The sequence below is a fragment of the Hetaerina americana genome, unplaced genomic scaffold, assembly GCF_022747635.1.
Source record: "Hetaerina americana unplaced genomic scaffold, ioHetAmer1.1.p SCAF_2, whole genome shotgun sequence".
In the NCBI taxonomy this organism is placed as follows: Eukaryota; Metazoa; Arthropoda; class Insecta; order Odonata; family Calopterygidae; genus Hetaerina; species Hetaerina americana.
Window position 1 is genome coordinate 52409035 of NW_027286763.1, and position 20934 is coordinate 52429968.

Sequence of the window (20934 nt, forward strand, 5' to 3'; positions counted from 1 at the left end):
GCGAAATTCACAACGTCACCCGTTAAGTGTATTAGCTTATAAAAGCGAAGTGGATCGTGTTTGGTGGGGGAAGGGGGCGATCCACCACTTCCCTCACTTTCCTCTCTTATCCCCTCTCCTTGCTTTGAGCCCGAGTAATATGATTTTTATAGCACACCACGAGGAGCACCGAGATCCCTACCAAAGAAACGTTTACTAACCACACTCCCCTCTCTCTCTCTCTCTTTCTCTGTCTCCCTTTCTCTCTCTCTCTCTCTGTCTCTCCCCTCAACGGAAGAGAGACTCGAGCGCTCGAAGTACACTACGAGTTGAGGGGTGGGGGTGCTAGAGGGAGTAGGGTGGAGGAAAATAAGAACTGAGGAAGGAGAAATATGGCAGAGTTAGGGAGGGGGAGAGGTTCCGAAAGCCACCACCATACATTCGGTCGTTAAAAGGCCTTTTATGGTGATGCTCTTTTCTTTCGGGGGGTGGGGGGGAGGCGATCAGAGGGGTTGAAAGGTTCCCGCGGTTACGGGGTCTGGGGGCGTCAAGTTGCGAGGAGAGTTGAACGAAGGTGGGCGCGACTCGTTTTGCTCCGGGGGTAATCCACGGGGCCCGTAGAGAGAAGGTCTTTAAGTGGCCATAAAGCAATCCGGGTCTCGCTCTATCCCCCATTGCTCGCGCCGGGAAGGAGAGAAAGTTCACTCACGGGGGAGAGAGGGTAGTGCTTTGCGGCGACTGAGACATACCGGTGGCCTCTCCTCTGCCGACCCCGCCCAACCCCGCGAGCGGAAAACCCTAACAGTGGTGCCCTTAGGGCGAGGAGACGTCGGATTTATGCCGTCCGCATCACCCGAGAGCGCGAAAGGGAACCTAATTCAACCCCCGTGAGTGTCACGGCCATAATTCAGTGGTGACCATCGCAGGAACTCATTCCCTCGTGGGACACCAATAGGAGCTGCCCTTCCGATTGCTGCAGTTGTAACTCCATCACCGTAAAGTTAACATCGGTCGTAATACTATTATATTTATTTATCATGCGAATCGGATAACCTTTGCCGTTATCTTACTCTCGGTGCTAATTCCCAATTTATTTTGAAATTACAGTTAAGGATGTTTAAATGCGATTAAATATATAAGCATTTGCAGTTGCTATTACATCCGCTGGTTGCGTTTTGGTAGCATACTTATTTAAAACGGCATTTTTCATTTAATTCTTTCTGCCAACTTAAAATCTGATTTATTGCAAACTTATTTTCACTTATACAGTTAGTTTTTACGTTCAAAGTTATATATTTTCGCCTCATTAACACTTTTTTGTTTCGTATCTTTTTCTAATTTACCAAGTTTTCCATTCCCTGACTTTTTGCCCCATCTGATCGCGTTTGACTTTTTTCTATACTACTCTCTGCAAAATAGTACATATTTTCCGCGAGCTGGTGTATTAATGGATAATTTGGTGGGGCTTGAAGATATCCCACGCTGGCGTAGTAGCTCCGTATGCGCTGGTGAATACGCAATACAACCGGGCTACTAATGAATGTCACGTGGGCTGCCTAATCATAAGGATATCCACTATCCTGTGTATTCGCCTCTTGTCAGGCGTTAACTGTGTTCATAGTTCTTAGCTGAGTCCATACTTCAGCGTTCTATCAATATCACATTAGAACTCAGTTAAATTCTTCAATTTGATACTATTTCCATGTGTGTACTATACCTACCCCCTACTCCATAGCGTTGAAAATAGTTGTACGTAAATAAAGGACAGGGGAAAGATACATTGTATTCTTCATTTCATAAACATGAATTTCCACAAATTTGAGCCGGGAACAATTGAATATTACATTCCTCGGTCGTCCCAAATATTTTGCCTAAACATTTCTTTAGGTTCTCGTTAAAGATACCTATTTTTTATACTGTCATACCTAAACAAGATATGAATAGCCTCCCAAATTTTGTTCATGAAAATTTTTCAAATTGCTAAACGCCATGCAAAATTCAATAATGATGCCAAATTTAGCTGCTAATTCATATATTTTTAACCCTCTAAAATAAAAAAATGTTTCCGCGTGGTAAAGATATGGAAATATAAAAGGTCGTTGTTCTTAGTGGTGTCGTCATTTACATAGTTTTCTTTTATGCCGTTTAATTGTGGGTAAAATATGCTGAACCGAAAGATCCTTATTTCCGGGACCACTGGAAAGAAAGTTTTAAATGAATAACCGTTAGGAAATATAACCCAGGTTCACTGGCTCGAATCCCATCTCGAGCACGGAAAATGAACCTTACTTTGGTTCACCTTTCGATGAAATATGACCCTAGCAGTAGCAAAGTTTATGATCAGATATTAAATCGCATAATATTCTCCTCTTTCTAGGTCCACCATTCAACAAACTCTAAAATTCTCAAGAGGTCTATCAAATTGCTATTTTATTCTGTCTACGCGGTTAAATTCCCCCCATGGATTTTAAAGATAGCAGCCTATGTATCATGAGTGTGTGTGTGTGTGTGTGTGTGTGTGTGTATATATATATATATAAATATATATATATATATATATATATATTTACATATATAGTTATATATACTTTTTTATACTTATTTATATATATACGTATATATATATATATATATATATATATATATATATAATTACACACACAACATAACAGACCAGAATTCCCGTTCGTGTCTATGAATTCGGTCAACTTAATTATCTTATTAACTGGTAGGTGATTGAATTACAGTATTGGCTGTTGATGAAATAAATGTTAACAATGCTAGAATATGCCATAGATTAAAAATTGTTTGGATTATTTTATTAGACCCTCATGTCGGCATTCAATTCATTATTAAAATTGCTGCCGAAGGTTATATTACGAGATCAGTATCTTATTTTAACTACCATTCTTTCTGAGCTACCTGTATGTATACGCAGCCCGTGTGCAGTAGTCCAATCTGGAAAATCACAATTCCCGTTATATAAACTCTATATTTTATTTTCTAATGTTAAACTATTTAAATATTATTAAACAATAACCGAAGTACAATTTTATTTCTTTCTGTACTTTGCATGTCATAATCATCTAAAATGCTGATCTAAGTGAAATGCTATCGTGTAACACCAATTAAGATGCTCGTGTGATGATTTTTTGCTAATGTTGTCATTTTAGGGTACTTACTCGAATAAATATTTGAAATAGTAAGTTAAATATCGATGAATACGCGTTGATCAATCTGCATTAACATTTCCACGCATTAACTCTCAAAATCGATATGATGTTCTTGTCTCAGTTTTATAGATGAACTCAAAAATTGTTGAGAAAGTATATTTCTCCATGATTTTGATTTGATGAACTGCAATTCGAGTTCATAATATGTATTTGTAGGTTCTTGATGTAGAAGTTTCAGTCTTGACATGTTAGTAAATAAATTGCCACTTTGGCTGAATTAAAATACCTTACCTTTAGGAAAGGTTTTTGAATTGTTTTTTGATATGTACTTCAGCTATAATTTGCATGTTTCCCCGCTGATCTCGGTGCATATTGTCCTTGAGCTGTGGTGGCATTCATTAAATAATCTTCATGCTACACTTTGAATGCGTGCGTAGAATCCCCCATCGTTGAAATGGCCCGAAATTCGCATACCGCTCTTGTAAGATACCGTTTTCAGTTTCAACACTACGAGCATCCGCCGCCGCGAGCATTATTCCAAGGAACCCAGAAAATAGCGTGGATCGGGCCTCCATATGTCACGAAGCGCGGGAAATGAACGTTCCTTCCCCCACCCATTTCTCAAACGGGTGGGTAATTCCGCAATTCCTGGTCGAGGAAACAAACAATCCATCTCCTTTACTCACTTTCCCTTTAACCCACCGCATTAAATCATTCCTCCTTTTCCCCCGAATATCCGGCTGCGTGGTCCTTAGGTTGGCGCGACCGACCCCCCTTCCTTCTCCTTTCCTCCATGCATCTCGGGATACCCACTCACACGTGCAACCGGCGCTCACTTACTGTCGAAGGAAACGAGACAGTTTCTGCCTATGAATCACGTCGTCCGTACACAGGGCCTGTGTGTGGTCATTCGTGGTCGTGCGTGTGGGTGCTTGGTTGCCACGCGTGCCTCCTATCTGAGAGACATGCGACCCTTCCTTAGATGACCAATATACGTAGTAAGGACGATCAGTTCTCTCTCCCTATTTCTCCCTCCCCCTCTTCCTCCTATCTCTCCCTCCCTCTATTCCCTCTTCCGTCCCTCCCCCTCTCTCTCTAAATTTACAAATTTGGTTTTCTTTATGGATGGAAATTTTTCATGGTCCTCATAATATTTTAAAACCTATAGAACTGTCAATCAATCCTTTCACTCCCTTTGGAAATATCAGTATGTCATGCGCAGTACATTAAAAAAGCAGAGTTTCTTCTCTCGTTCTCCCTCACTTTGATTATGGCGATATAGCCTTGAATTTTGCCGATGACTTCAATAGCCTTGAAAGAATACCTAAACTGAATACCAGAGTAATCATAAACTCGTTATCCCTCATCACAGAACAAGTAAATACAACCAGTCATTTGCAGCCAGAGCATGTCGTCAGAGGAATGAGCTATCATCCGTTTTAACTAATGCACCTTCTCTCCCATCATTCAAGCGTGCACTTCATAAATCACTAATTTCCCAGAAAACCAACCAGTAAAAACCCAGCTGTGAACACAATTCGATATCCTTCCTTATTCTTTCGCAGGAGCATCACCTTTTGCATTGGCGATTGTAAATATAGCCAAGAATATTGTTTTACTAGTATTGTATGCATGTATTAGTATATGTGTGTATATTATGTGAATACATTGGAAGTGGGTATGTTGTGTTATAGTTATCGATATTAATTATCTGAATAGGCAGCCAATATGTGTATTATGTTGCTGTATGTTACTCCTATTTTAATTATTAATTTCATTGCCATTTATGTATACTTTGTGAAATGTATCTATAAGTTTAAACTTGTAAATACTCGTATGTTACGAGGGATTAGGCGGGAGAAGAGACTCAATAGTCTCAATCTCACCCCAAAATAAAGACTATCTATCTCTCCCTCCATTTATCCCCATCTTTTCCTCTTCTCCCACTCTGTTTCCCTTCCTCTCTCAACCTCCTTCTTCCTTCCCTTCAATAACCCCCTCTTGCTCCCTCTATCCCTCCATATTTCTCTCTTTCTATCCAACCCTCCATACCTCTCTCTATTACACCCTCTATGCCACCCTTTATTCCACCTTATATGCCTCACTCTATCCCACCCTCTCCCATTTCCTCCTTCCTCCCTGCATTTCCCCTATTGCCCTTTATCCTTCACATCCTTCCTGACTCCCTCGCTTTAAAAAACGTTTCTAATGCTCAGAAGCGGCTGGCTAATGAACCCTCAAAGTATAGTTGAAAACGAATGTTTCTTTCCGTGTAAATGGTAAATATGAGTAAATATTTATCTCTCTTCCCCTTCCTTTCTTCCTGCATTCCTCTCCTACTCCGTTCCTTTCTATTCTAACATCGTGGAGAATCTTTTCTTTTCTCTTCCCTCTACTCTATGCTACGCCTTCGAACCCTCCTCCAAGACCGTTCAGAACGCTGTGGGGAGAGGGGTTGGGAAGTGCAGAAGTGTGGCACGAAGGCGAGAGAGAAATAGGGGAGGGGGGTCTATGAGGGTCGCAGTTCTCGAAGGGAAAGGGGTTAAGGGAAGGGATGGGTGGAAGGGGCCGGGAGGGATTGGAAGGCATTTCGGGCGGGAACATTGCGACGGAATGTTGGGCGTCCGAGGAGAGGTTGGCGTCGCTGTGCCGCGTGTGCACGCCCCCTCAGCCCTTCGCCTCAATGCCCACATCCAAATGGCACAACTCCCGTACCTTCCGTCCGTGGCAGGATGCAAAGGAGGGAGTAAAAGGCGTAATTACCCCTCCCATAGATTTTCCAAACGCCCGATTGCCCTTTGAATCTCCACTTTTGTGTTCAGGGAGTTCAATACATCATACAAGGCAAATATAATAGTTTAATACGCATTATGTTAATTAGTTGCGTTAAATCACCATTAATTTTGTCCCGAAATATATGAATTGGAATAGGAACATCATGTGGAATGAACTTTAGCCAACTAAGTATTAGAGTCGCTTGCAAGGTTAACTCATTATGTCCTTTCCTGGAAATACTTTCCCTTTTTTTCGCCATTTCATGATATTGGGTAATATGTGCGAACGCACTATTCTAATAATTTTCGCATTTACTTTTTCATATAATGTATGAATTTCGCAGAATAGAGTTGAATATTATATTTTTCACTCATTTATTAACCTACTCCTTGGTTATATCCGCGGTCCGCCCAACCTTCCATCTACACTCTTCAAGCGTAACAAGTCTCATTCTCCATAGCCTAGAGAAAGTCCATGTGCATCCATGTCGACGACATATGACTATTTTTTAAATCAGTTTAAAAAGTTTGATTTTTAGGAAACGATATATCAATGATCGATAATCATTGTGGATGTGACGATGTGGTGGATATTTTCATGTCTTTCGGATGTCGACCATATTACATGGAGTCAAGTTGGGCGTTTGAAGGCACAAGAAATGACCTTTCATGTGACGCCAGTGGGCATGTTATCTCTGCACTTAAGGACATTATCTTCTATATATGTTACGGATTATATTGCAGCTATTCCATTTGGACGCTATTGATGATATGGATGATGCTGATGACTTCCGGCTTGACTTTATGGAACTGGCTACTATGCATTTTGAATAAAACTTCGTACTTTGTACATTTTTACAATTTTTTATATTTTTACACGACCATGGTTTCGACGATTAACGTCATCCTTAAGGACCTAAAGATGACGTTAATCGTCAAAACCATGGTCGTGTTGAAATGTAAGAAAGTATGGAAGCATACAAAGTACGAAGTTTTATTCAAAATGGATAAAGATAATGGTGAAAATTTGACGTCATGGAGGATACTGTCAATATTTTTTCTCTATATACCGGATGTGGGCCAAATTACTCGATTTGGCTCGATCGCCATTGTTGCTCCACATATCCGATGGTTCTTTCCAGGTCGATAGATCGCTGTCACTTCAATATTCACTTAAGAAGAAGGGTTTCTGCAGTTTTTCCCGAGGGTTACCCCCATCCCCGTTTCCTACTGGTTTCCAAAACAGGGTTATTATTATTTATTATTATATAAATCTCGTAATAATTAGGCAAACGTCCTAGAGGCAACGTTCAAGTCTCATCAACGGTAACTCTTACAATGCACATGCATACATACAAGAGGAGAACGGATATGAGACAAAATGCTCTTATATACAATGACATTTTAAGATTACCAACCGCCCCTTTACCATTACACAAGTTCACACAATACCTACAACGCTCCGTTCATCGCCGCACTCCGTCTATAATCACGCACTCTCCAAATACATATACCGTTCAAAATCACGCACGGTTAACACATTATTCACTTTTGCAGTACAACCTCTCACGCCGTCCACATCACATACAAGCAATATTTTAATAAATACCATGGTATAATAATCACTGATCAATGAAGTTTATCACCCAGTGGCTGCTTTATATTTATTCTTAAAACTCCTAACATTGGATGGAAAGAGCTCAAACAAACCTCTAGGCAGTCGGTTCCATTCAGCAATAGTTCTGTTTAAAGAAGAGTATTTTTTTCTTAAAGGTTCAAGGTTCACTGCACACCAACACTGACGAACTGGAATTTCATTTTAACTCCCCACTTCATAAGTATTTTTTGCAATGTCACTATTTTATATCGACAATAGCTTTGGAAAGTGAATATCACGCAGCCCTATCCTCCACCCCACTCCCCATCGCAGCACTCACTCCCCATTGCTTCCCTGGCCTCCATTTCCGACCCAGCCTCAGCGATCCGCTCCATCAATGGCGGAACCTTGTCGGAATAATGAAGGCGACGGCGACGTGGTCGACCACCCCCCGCCCTCCACCGCCGCAACACAACACGCCTCTCTAGCGCCCTTCCCCTCTCCCTCCTCCGTCCATCTCCTCCCCCGCGATGGGAGTGGCAACGCCCTCACGCGCGGGTCGTTCGGCGGGGCCCGGTCCTCCCTCCCTGCCATCTCGGGGTTCCTTAGACCCTGGTTTCCTTCAGCCGCCCAAATGTGTAGGGTTGCATTGGGAAAGGGAGGGGTTTCATAATTTGTTTTCCTGAAGTCAGCCCCATGAGGAGGAAACATATGAGTCCCTGAAGTGAGGAGTTTAAATGGAAATTGAGTTCGCTGGTGTTGGTGCGCAGTGCACCTTGAATCCTGAAATGAAAATCTAGGAGGAAACAGGGTAAATGGGGGAGCCCCGCAGAAAAACTGTAAAAGTATTCAGTCCTAAATAAATACCTTTTTAATCACGGGAAAGTGATATTACGTACTGCGGTATGCTACAAGGAAAAGAGCTTTTAAGCAGCTATATTTTCTGGAACCTCTCATTCAGCAGTGTCTCAAAACCCCGTTTCTAACTTAAATGCATTAAATATCATTATCTGGTAGTGGTTGTACTATGTAGAATACCGGCCTATTTGTTTAAAAATAGCTAAAATCGTGCTGATACCAGTCCAAGTTTTAGTTTAAGCCGATTTTTTTCTCATTAATCCTTTTTTTCCGTACCGAAAACAAATTCTTTTAAAATCCTCTAAAGTGGAGAGTTTGTTCTTAGTCTTGATGATTTATGGTTCAAAATCAGACCAACATTTCCTTATTTTATCATGTAAATTTAATTCAATGAATAATAAAATCGTTTTTTAATTAAAATCATGATTCTTTATGCATCACACTAAGAACATTGCATTAGAAAAAAACTGTTCGCCGAATTTTATGACTTCTAAAGAAAGAAAAATATAAGGATTGAGTGTTGCATGATTTTGACACCGAAAGCTAGGTTTCGACATCCTATGGCGGTGGATTTCTCAGTAGTTGAATGAATTCCCACTTGAATTCCGAGTGAATAGTCAAGTGTGGGTCTCCGTCCGTCGGGTGGGACGTTGCCCGTGAGCCATTTGGGATTATTTCGTTAATTGCAGACCATTGCCGGAATTCGTTAGCATCATTCCTCTGCTTCCTAAAATCCCTTTAACTATCCATCCGTTCCTAATGGTGCCAATTACCTCAGCAATTGGCTTCCTCCCATAATAACAACAGCTTAAATTACTCTTTCTCACTAACTTATATCCTTTTGTTCTTAGTCACATAAGTGTAATTTCAAGTGCATACACTTAGCATGTACGTGCATATGAAGATTTTAGACCGTTTTTTGTCTTGATAATGACGCGCAAACATTGAAAACGGTTGAGATATATTCAAATTAAAGTGAGGGAAATCCGTAAGAAAGCCTTTTTATTTTATCACTGTGCACAAGTGTCAGACAAATTTAATAAAGTCACCCAATGATTTCTTCAATACATTCGCTAATCACTGTCATTATCAATATGTCAAGCATTAAACAATTCTTGATCAATATCTCATGGCATTTAGCTGTTACTCAATCAAAACAACGAGAATATCGGAAAGAATCAATCGGCATAAATAGCATTCCTATATCATTACCTTTATTATTATTATTATTATTGTATCTTTTAAGTAATTACTCTTGCAATTTTATTATAGAGTCATGTAATTGGTTATAATTGCATGTCGGAAATGCCCAATGCATGGATATTGATCTCATGTCCCTGGTTGTTAATTGAATATTAAACATTATGCTCGCGGTTGCATTTTTATTAATCAGCCACTCACTACATTCATCGAATTTATGATAATATGCGGTACTAATAGAAATCTATGCAAATAATTGCGGTTATATTTACTTAACTGCTCCATTCTTTGTCGAGGTCGAAAAGTTCTATAACCGCTCCGAAATAAATCTCAACGAATTCGCTCCACTTTCAGTAACAATGACGTTTCCTACTCCATTTCGTGAAAGTCCTTCGCTTTATTTAAGCTAAACTAGGGGCAGTAATTTTAGTTTGCGTGGTTCCACATGATACCACATAACCGGTCAAATTCATTCCTAACATCTTACAACCAAGTGTAGCAGATGGCGTCCCTGCCAAGCCGTGGTGTCGTTCTCGCTCTGGATTTCCCCGGGGTCTCGGTAAATCGTGTGAAGGCGGAGGGGGGGGGGGGATCTTATGGCCAAAAGGGGCGGTTGGCCTTTCAAAACCCTTGTGGGGTGCGGCAGAGACACGTGTATTAAAGACACGTGTGTTTCGGTCCTCCTTGAGGACAAGCCGTTTCACTCCCCAATCCTTCTCCCGCGGATCGACGCTGCACAAATTTACATGACTGGGTATTTTATCCAACAGAACATTTGCATGAGTGTCCACATCATAGCTGGTCGATCTGTTAATTACAGCACACTGAGCCCTTCTGATCAACAATTAACAACGTTGAACGAACGGGTGAAAATCCCATTTTGCCGAAAATATTCACGAAGCAAAACTCTGTCAGTTGAAAACTAAGATGAAACGTCAAGTGTCGTGACTGGTTGATTATTTGGACGGAAAGAAAATCCCACCCTTTGGGTCCACTCGCGTGGATCTCAATCAAGCAAGCATACTAGATACGATAGACTCACGTTCTGCGACTCTTTGTGCGCATAAAAACGAAATTCTCACCGTCGGCCAGCGACGGACATAATTCAAGCACACATTAACGAAGAGTATGCCATATCTGGGTTTTTCGGGATCCCGTGAAGGAAATGGCATTAATGCGTCACAAGCACACAAAGTGATTTCGGAGAAGTTAACTCCTCTCCGGGGACCGACTAAACCCAAGAAACAGGAGCACGCAGACAATGTGGTTTACGAGTTGATTATTCCAAGCACCAGGGTCAAGTTTCGGGGAAACTGATCTGATGCAAGACACAATACACACCCTAAGAAAATTCCGGGAACTGCGTGAAACTTATTGGTCACGATCTCCAAATGTCACAGATCATTCTCGAGCTGCCTATTCATTTTTTTCATACTTCTGTTTATGAAGTAGCTTCTAAACAAACCGTGCAGATAAGTAACGGACGCTGCTAAGTGCCTGACTCAAGCGATGAAATTTTCGATGCTACTATTGTCTTTATGTTTCAGTTGGCTATGTGATGTCCATTAAAAAATTTATTGGAGTGAAAATTGTGTCGTTAACATTCGTTGTTAAGGCCATGTGATGTTCAAAATTCCTAATTTCACCACTTCAAGTCTCCCGTCAAATCTTCCCGTGGGATGTTTATCAGATGGGTGGAGGAAACAATGTTAATCCTATGTGAGGGATGGGATCCTCAGGGAGAAAGGAAAAAATAATAGTGAAGGAAGGGAATAACAGAAACCTGACGTGGATGGATTGCCTTAGCCGTCCGCAGAATAAAAACACAGACGCACACATGTATAAGCAGCGGAATTTCCAAAGCCGCCCACAACAAGTCGCTTTCTCTCTTTCCTCGCTCTACCCTCGCATATTTGCGAGGGTGAACGATCCTTTAAATCTCTTAGACCGGCATCCTATCTCACTTTACTTTCGTTTGTGGCTTAGCGCTACGACAACAGCCTCGAAACGGAGCCGTTGCCTTATCTCGTGGTTCCATTGCCGCGAAAACGGCAGGACTCTCAGCCTATTCCTGACGGTGCTTGTGAAGGAGATGTCTTTTACGCCTAAGATATTGACCATTTTTTTGGGGGAAAAGTGAAAGGGAGTTTCTTTTGAAGATCACCACACGTACTGTCACAACCACACTATTTGAATAGGGATGCCATATACTTCCATTCCCTAAGTTCATCGTTTTTAATGGTATTAAATAAGGAGAGGAATTCACAAATTATGCATGAGTATTGCCTTAATAAAATATTGTTGGTTTGCTGTTAATAGCTTGTATAAATGTCAACATATATGTATAGTAATGCACTTTCTGAAATAAACTGACATTACTCTTTCATCTTCACACTCGGAGGGTCAGACTTGAGGAACAAACAAATACATGGGTTCCTTTCAATTGAGGCTTAATATTGAGTAGGTGTATCCGAAATATTTGCTGTATTGTTTCAAATAAGTTTTCAACCCAACGTAAACACGATCAATAATTGCAAAGCCCAAAAGGAGGCGAATATTCTCTAATGGCCATAAGTGATGAATACGGCCATTAGAAAATTCGTGGGATTTGCAATCGTTCAGTCTTCATCCTTCACCCTTATCAACTGCAAAGAATGTTTTTTTTAAATCCAGTTTCTCAAATTCCGAGTAAAAATACCATATTATATTACTTTGCCAATTTAAATGATATTATGAAGTATTACCTTGACGTGATCAGTTGAAATGTTCTTTGTATTAACTTTTGACACCAAACACAGATTTGAAACTCATTCCACTCTTTTTTCACATCTGGTAAATGTCATATTAATCAAATCGTGTCACATGATTCCGTTGGAAGTATTTCCTAATAGGAATGGCAGTTGGTGGAGCGGTTCAATCAATTCCCAGTTTATCATTAGTGAGTGATGTAATTACGCAGTGTGAAAACTTGAACTCTGAAATTGTTTATTGAAATGCACATTAGCGGATGACTCCGTTAAAAGTTACTGTTGCGGCATCTCCCGCAGTTCCTTTGGAATTTGTAGTCATTATTATATGAATATATTTGTAATTAAGCATGTGTAGAGGAACTCGCTTCCTCAGATATTGCGATACTTACATATAGGCGGAGAAGACTTTACCAACGCCGAAAACATTATTAGTTTTTATCTGAAAAATAATTTATATATGATACTGTTTAACATTTCTATGGTATCACGTGGCCTCGAAAATCTTTTCGAACAAAACAGAAGGCGGGAATTAGAAAATCGACATTTCTACCAACAATGAAGTGCTTCATAATGGGATAAGTAATTAACCTGGTAGCATCCAGAATTACTTGCAAGTGTTGATGCATAAAACTCCCTCTTTTCCTCCGTTCATTTTCTTCTAATTTATTTATGGGAATAGTTTATATTCTCATTCATGCATTATTCTCTCCAACAGTTTTTATATTATAAAATGCGTGACGGTTGAATCCTGTACTAAATATGAGCAAAAAGTTAAATTCACTCCTGAATTAATCACTCTTGATGTCACGAATGTCCTTTTCTTTGCATTCCCCATCATTACTCAAGCGGACATATTTCAAGTCTAGGGTCAGCTTCAGGCACAAAAAATAAGGCTGCTCTATGCTTTATCGAACGCGAATGCCCCCTTCTTGTCATTTAAATGACTACACGAATGGTAAAACCATGGAAAATTATAAATCCACGCAGTTACGGGGACGGAATGGCAGTGGAATACTCTGCGACTCCTGCTTCGAGGTACTTTACTAGGTCTTTTTATAGCAGCTTACTCCTTATCATAACCTGTATATGTATTCCTTTTTTTTAAGGGTTTATCATAGTTGAAATCACCTAGAATCGATTAATTGTGTGATTTTCAAGAAGAACTCGAGGGAGTTATTCATACAATGAGTAAAACATTACAAATTCTTGTCTTTAAATTTTTTTCTTAAACAATTTATCAGATTTATTAGAAATGACCAAGCGTAATTAAGCATTATCTCCATTTTAAGTGCACGAACGAAATGCTTTGTTTAAAACTACATTAATGACGCATTGAATCGTATTTAACATGCCTTTATTTTGTAGTCTCCTTAGATGCACAGTTTAAATTTGTTATATTACTCGAGTAAACTTCCAAAGTTTAGTTATGCTATCCCTAGGGATAGCTGTTTCAGCGTGCTGACATCTCCCTTAAAAATTCCGTTCATTCTTTTTAAAGGTAATGCTGCCGGTGCGAAGGCGGACCGAGGCAGGCATCGCCCACCACACGCGGCATTTCACCTAATCATAATTTCACTCGTATTATCGAGCCGCTCGTTACAAGCACTACATATATCTGTCAGCGAGGCTTCCAATGATGTTCCCGCTCGGAGCGCAAAGGTTGCCGACCCATGTACGCATCCAGAGCAAACAAATAAACTTCATTCATTCCACCCACCTTCCCTTGTTATGTCTTCTTATGTCTTCCGACTCCACCCCCTCTCGTCCACCTACACAACCCCATTTCTCTCCCATTCAAATGCTCCGCCTTCTCCGACTCTGCGGGACTTTCTTTGCCCCCTTTCCCTTGGCATTTCCTCTTGCGCTCTCCCGCTCGCTATTGGTCCGCCTCCCAACCATCTTCCTTTCCCTCCTCTCCCACTCTCCCTCTATTTCTCATTTTCTCTCCCTTCCTTCTCCCTACCTTTCGGGGTCCTAAGGACATTTCACTCTTAGTCGGGAGAAAATTACCATCTAGGTCGTCCTGCTTTTCTGACTTTCCCGGATGGTGGAGGACGAGAGAAATGCACTAAGGGACCATGGTGATATGAATTTCACTGAAGGCCTTCACATGAAGCTCTCACGGGGATGGAAAGAGGGTCGTTTTGGAGAGTTCTACAAAAGGCGAAACCCTTGTGGTCCTCCTTTTATTAGAATAAGGCGTAAAAAAACACAATAACCCATTTTTACGAACATCCCGTTTTTTTTATTTTATGTCGATGAAACTTTCCGGCTTGGAAATAACAGGAATTTCTCGCCGTGAATAAAACTTTTATGGCCACGTGTGTGGATTGCCTGGTAAAGTATATATAATTGCTCTTGAGTAATGTTTGTGCGAAAATAGTTGGGCTACTTGTCTTCGACAAAGTAATTTTCATCCAACTGGCGAACGCATTCGATTTTTAGAGATGTATTTACTGAATATTTGACGGGATACCCAAAAACCAATTGTGAAATTCCCCCATCATATTGATGCTTAGATGAACGTAAAGAATATGTGAATATTTTATTCTTAGCAGTGTCATTTTTATTGCTTTCTATGCACTCCATCTTGGGTTTAAATGGATAAAAAATAAATATGTGTCGAATGGAGAGAATCCCATGAGGTTATATCTGCGGGGAATAAAGGCCGCAGTGAAGGGCGAAGAATGGGAAAGGCGGCTTTGAATGGCGACAAAAGATAAACAGAGTAATATCACGAAGGGGCTTTTTGCGTTATGAAAAGGAGAGAAAAGGGAAAAAGACGAGGAATGGCTGAGGAGGACCTGTAAGAAGACGGGCGGTGTGAGAAATAGAGATGGAGATGTTAGTCTTTTGTTATAAGCAACGTGACCATTTGAAATCAGATTGCTTTCGAAGTGCTTTTTAATCTCCCCGGCCTTTTCTCCACGAGTTAACTCTTTCCATCGTCCTTGTTAAGAGCATCTCTTATAATTGGCCTTCTTCCTGAGGGATCTTCTCCTCCCGCGAAACACTTTGCCGTTACTCTTCGAGCTCTTTTTTTAATTCGTTATTAAAGTTTTTAATATGACCTCAACATTCATAACATGTAACTGGAAAAGGATTAATAGGAAGATCCATGCGGTGTTTTTTATTTTCAAAAGAGGTAGTGCTCCGACATCCTGCTCGCTAAATTTGAGAAATTCTTATTCTCCCATTTGTTATTGCGGGACCGCCAGTTGTGGAAATTTATACGATGAGGTTGTAGGGAGTATTAAACTTTCTTAAATGTTTTATGTACATTTTATTCATGAATTTAATGGAAAATTTGTTGATTATATAATTTTTAACTTTGTTTTTCTTGGTATAATGCCGAGGCAAAGTGTACAATTACATTAATGTATGTGAATATTTCCTCTTCCATAAATTTAGGTATTCAAAAAGTGCATTTTTAAGAACTCTTTTGTCGTCCATATGTAAATATTCCAAAGATAAATATGCAATAAATAACTACTTATCCTGTTCTGACGCTATTTGATGTATGCATGTAACCATGAAAATCATTAAAATAAATGTTAGTTTAAATGCCATTTTTCAAATAATTATCTATGGCGGAAACCGTACTGTGCGCCTGACCTGGGTCAATTTTTAAAATACATTTTATATTCTTAAGAAAATATAAACGCTTCCATTTCAAAATGGTTATCTTTACTAATGAGTGATGATTATAACTTACAAACAGTTTCTTTACGATGTATTTTTATTTATTTAATTTTGCTATTTAATAATTTTTCATTCTATAAATTATTATAATATTAATGAATTTATTGTTAAATAACTGATCATAAAAATTAATATATGCAATGCATCATTATTTTAATTATACTGATAGCTAACGTCATTCCAAAACAGTTTTGCGTAGCATTTCTTACGTCGGTGAGTCAACCATTTTCTTTTCACCAAATGAAGATCATACGTTCATTTTTTTAATCCCACACCCATTTTCATGCGGATAAAAATCGTACCGGGCAGGATTCAATCCCTCGATTCATGGTTATCGGGCAAAGGGCGTTACCCACCGGCCTCGAGGCAGACGGCATGAACGTCGTAAATCTTGCGGAGTGGATGAAAACACTGCAAAAACGTAGGCAACAAGCGTGCGAGGGAAATATTGCTCAAATCTTTGTTGCATGCGATAAAAATATGCATTGAAATGATTCATAAGCTTAGGCCTTCTAAAATTTGTTATCTCCGGCGTAACTTTACTGAATTTACATAACATATTGAAACGAAATTATTGACATTGTAATTCCACACACTTAGTCCTTCTATATAAGTGACCCAGAAGTGATTTCATAAGAAAGACTATACTCGCAATTGATTTTTAACTGTGATTGCAGAATCACTTTAATTTTAACGGTGACTGCAAAATTGCCAAGGTAATACGAACGATCAGTATCATCTGCATGTTACAATCTAAGCAGGCCATTCTAAAAGAAATCACCTGCAATTTCAGCTTTTTTGGCTATTCATTTCCCGTATAATTATGCCCGCCTAACTTCAATGAATGTACTTCGATTATTTTACCACAATGACTTTCCTATTTTTCTTTTCAAAATAATTATAATCATGTAATATTAAAGCTGCTTTCGCCTTCTATCCCGTGTCTTAAGTACATCTGTCCGCAGATTTTTTTTTAACCGGAAGAGATAAGTGAAGACATTGTTTGAAATTATTCCTATAGATTAAACCTACCATTCGATTCTTTGTAACTGTTGTTTTGGCCTTTTTTGATCTGTCGGAAGTGCTATCATATATCTTGTATCTACGTGGAGTGAATCATGAAAAATTCGTGGCGTTGTCAAAGAAAACCGATATTGATTTTGCCGGATATCCTGATTATTCCCATGAAATTCGAAAAGTTATCACAACTAAGTTTTAAAGAATTTCCCTTTTCGAGAATGAATATAGAACCTAGTAACGCCCCAGTAAACAAATAATAAATGACAAGGTTGATCTGTTTCCAAGGGTATGATGATTATTTATAAGAAAAACCTCTTAGAGGACACAAAAAATTCAGTTAAAGAATGTTGTTAATTAGGTAACGTGACATCAACGATGGGAAAAAGTAGATGATAATTTATCACACTAAACCAATCGAAAACGGTCTATCCCAGGAAAATACCTAATTACCGCAAATGGCACAACAAACATAACCACTGTCATCATTTCGAAAGTCGGTAGGTGACGGTAGATAGAACTCCCCTAGTACTAAGCCCAACGGCGTGTGAAATTCACACATAAGGGTAGAGAAGCCAGTTCCTTTCCTTACGCCGCCTGTCTTCCGAGAAAGACCTGGTGCCCGAAAATCATACGGCTTGAGTTAAGCTTAGGGTTCCCTGAGGCGTCCCCAGAAATTGAACCCAAACCCTTTGGTCAGCATTTCAACGTTGTACCACCTGGGCTACCAGGTAAACCGCTCCGGAGAAAATCCTCATCTCTTCTTCACTTTTCTGCAGACGTTAATCTTGGGCAAGAGCGGAAGAAGAGTGAGTATTGGAAGCGATGGTGCTAGGAATTTTAATGAAAAATACGTAGGAGAGTGACGAAGAAGTCTTTTCGTTAGGGGGTGAAGAGAGAGGCTCGTGGAAGAAGATGGACAATTGTTCTTACTAACTAAACCCAGATTGATAGCCTATGATAATGAAAAACTCAAATTGGATATTTTATCGAGTTATTGAAAAGATTTTCGTAGCTATATTTTTATTTAATTTATTATGTTTCATTTAGGATGGTTCAGCTAGTTACAAAATACGCAAAATGTGTAGAGAGAAAAAATATTCATTATTTTCCTCTAAGCGTATAAACCACCCGCCTAATCCGTGAGTCTAACAACAAAAAATTCATGACTCAAATGTATGGTTAACTTGATATTTCTTAGCTACAATAACGTTTCAAACAATCAAAACAAAACCTCTGTTGGAAACACGGTTTCTTTAGTTCATACGAGGGTTGTCAAGAAAGTAACTTACGTTTCGGCCTAGTGTGGCGGTGTGTATAGCGATAGCCACCATCTTGGTGTCTTAACGTTCCTACACTCAGTACGCATCCTGTTGTAGTAGTGTGCAGGCTGTGGTTCTTCTACTTTGCTCACTGCGAACTGCGATCTGTGATTAGGTTAAAGAGCAAAGAATAAATTAGGATTTATTTGAAAAGTACTGGGAAAATGTGAAGAAAAAGTCAAAGATGTGTTATTTTTCGCTGGTTAGGCCTCATTTAGAATATGCTGCTAGTATAGGGGATCCGCTCGAAGTTAGGTTGATTCGAATTGGATCGCGTGCAGCGAAGAGGAGCTACATTTGTAAAACATGTTATGATATACTTAGTAGCGTATCCAAAATATTAGAGCAGCTAGGCTGGAAATCACTCACGGAGCGAAGGTTACATTATAGATCAAATCTCTTGCATAAATTGGAATTACGTCTCTCTAGTAGTAATGTGGAAATGCATTATTACCCCCATCGCACTACGGTAGGAGAGATCATGCCAGTAAAATTAGAGAGACCAAGTGTAAAATAGATGGATTTAAGATGTAATATGTTCCACGAACGAAAAGGGGTCAGAATAACCTTGTCCAACCGCGGTAGGAGTTAAAATATTCGGGTCAAAATTCGTCTGGTGTGTATTCACTCGATGCCACAAACCCTAGCGGTGGCTTGCATGGTACTAAAATATCTAAAATATAGTATCTCTTTTTCTCTCTGCGTCTCTAGTATCCGTACTGCTCATTCCCACATATTTACATTTCCTGTCTGGGAAACGGCTACCTCACGCGATATATATTTATTTCCAGCCTACTGGACCACCAAATTTCAAATATCTTCCCCATAGATCTTCCACCCTTTGGTCTTCGTATTCTTGCCATTTAATGAACTTCTCAACATTAAGTAACTTTATAGGGAAATTTCTTAGCGATTTAAGTCAAGACATGCTATAGAACTTCCAGATGGTCCTCTCGTCTCTCAAAAATTTGAGTAATAAATTCGAAGATGTCGGCTAATTTATAAGGTGATAAAATAGAAAAACTATCAGCTTATTCTACAAATATATCCACATTGTATATCACTGTGATATATTTGCGTCTCATTCGTTGAATATACGAGTACAGTTTATTTCTCTGGACGAAAATGAGGAAAAATGAGTATCGATGGCGTTGGAAAAAGAACTCTGTTAAGGGAAGAAGTATTAATGAATAAGAAGGAACGATACATGGACTCTAGGTAAAGAGGCAGAGAAAATATAAGTAGACTTTGATACGAATGAACCATAGCGTTGTTTGGTTCTGCATCTTCTGTGAGGAAAGAGGATGTGCCAGATGGTTTTTAGAGTTTTATGTTGAGACTGATGTAGAAAACAAAGATAGGAAATCTGGTACATGATGAAGTATGTGATGTGGTAGGGAAGTGGAGAGTAGATCTAGAGAAATGAAGAGAATAGTCACTTTAAACGACATGAAATGTGGAGCTGAAGAATTAGCTAGTCCGAAGGCAAATTAAATCCATGATATGCAACGCTTTATAAGTACCAAGTTCTTAAGAAAGCTATGAGCCAGTGTTATTTCTTTCAGCAACAATTTTAAATCAACCTCCAATAGGAAGGTATCAATTCATTTATTTAATTCATCTGCATTGAATTTCGCTTGGTGTGTCCACGGGAATTGAGTCCTATGATTGAGAGCTACAAAGCTCAATTTAGCGTGTCCTTCCGTGAAAGTAGCATTCGAGCATGCATTCCATAATTGTCTGAAATCTGTGCCTGTGGTTTTCAACAGGGATTCCGCAGCTTAAAAGGGTGTGTGCGACACCTAATGAATGCTGCGAAACATAGCGATGAGCAGCGTCAGGACGCTTCTTATATATTTTGGCAAAAATATAACAAGCGTACTATATTCAAAATTGCGAAATTTTGTACGGCCTTTTAATTATTTATATAATATATACACGTATATCATATGAACTATTTAATATGCATTATTTACTATTTTAAATAATTAATTTTATTTTACCCTTGAATAATTAAAAATATGATCTAACTTAAAACATTGAGGAAAAAATATTATGCACGAAATAGTGCAAATAAGCTAACATACATGTGCAAATCTATGAGAAATAAGGGTGCCCCAAGACCAAATTATAAAGTGCCACTATTTTTCAAACTGTTATTTTCGCCGCTAGTAATACGCGTGTTCACGCTCTCCACGCGTGTTCGGTCACGGATCTCAGTTGATAATTATTTCTTCTCCTATTGTCCCTTCCCACTCTCAGGTGCGAAACGCTACGGCCGTGTTCATCATCAACCTCAGCGTGTCGGACCTCATGTTCTGCTGCTTCAACCTCCCACTGGCGACGTCCACCTTCTGGCAGAGGGCGTGGCGCCACGGGGCCGTGCTGTGCGTGCTGTTCCCGCTCTTGCGCTACGGCCTCGTCGCCGTCTCGCTCTTCACCGTGCTCGCCATCACCATCAACAGATACGTCATGATCGGACACCCGCGTCTCTATCCAAAGTGAGTTGCAGCTAGGGCTGTGCGACATCGGTTTCTTGATGACATGACGTGACACCAGGTC

At 39.6% G+C, this 20934-nt stretch overlaps 1 protein-coding gene across 1 annotated transcript in view; it reads left to right on the forward strand.

Moving 5' to 3' along the window:
• LOC139688096 (G-protein coupled receptor moody) overlaps positions 1-20934 on the forward strand; it is a 388362-nt gene that overhangs the window by 364392 nt on the left and 3036 nt on the right. The window contains exon 2 of the mRNA XM_071585521.1: positions 20635-20873. Coding sequence (XP_071441622.1) covers positions 20635-20873 — 239 coding nt within the window. The remainder of the gene's footprint in view (positions 1-20634; positions 20874-20934) is intronic.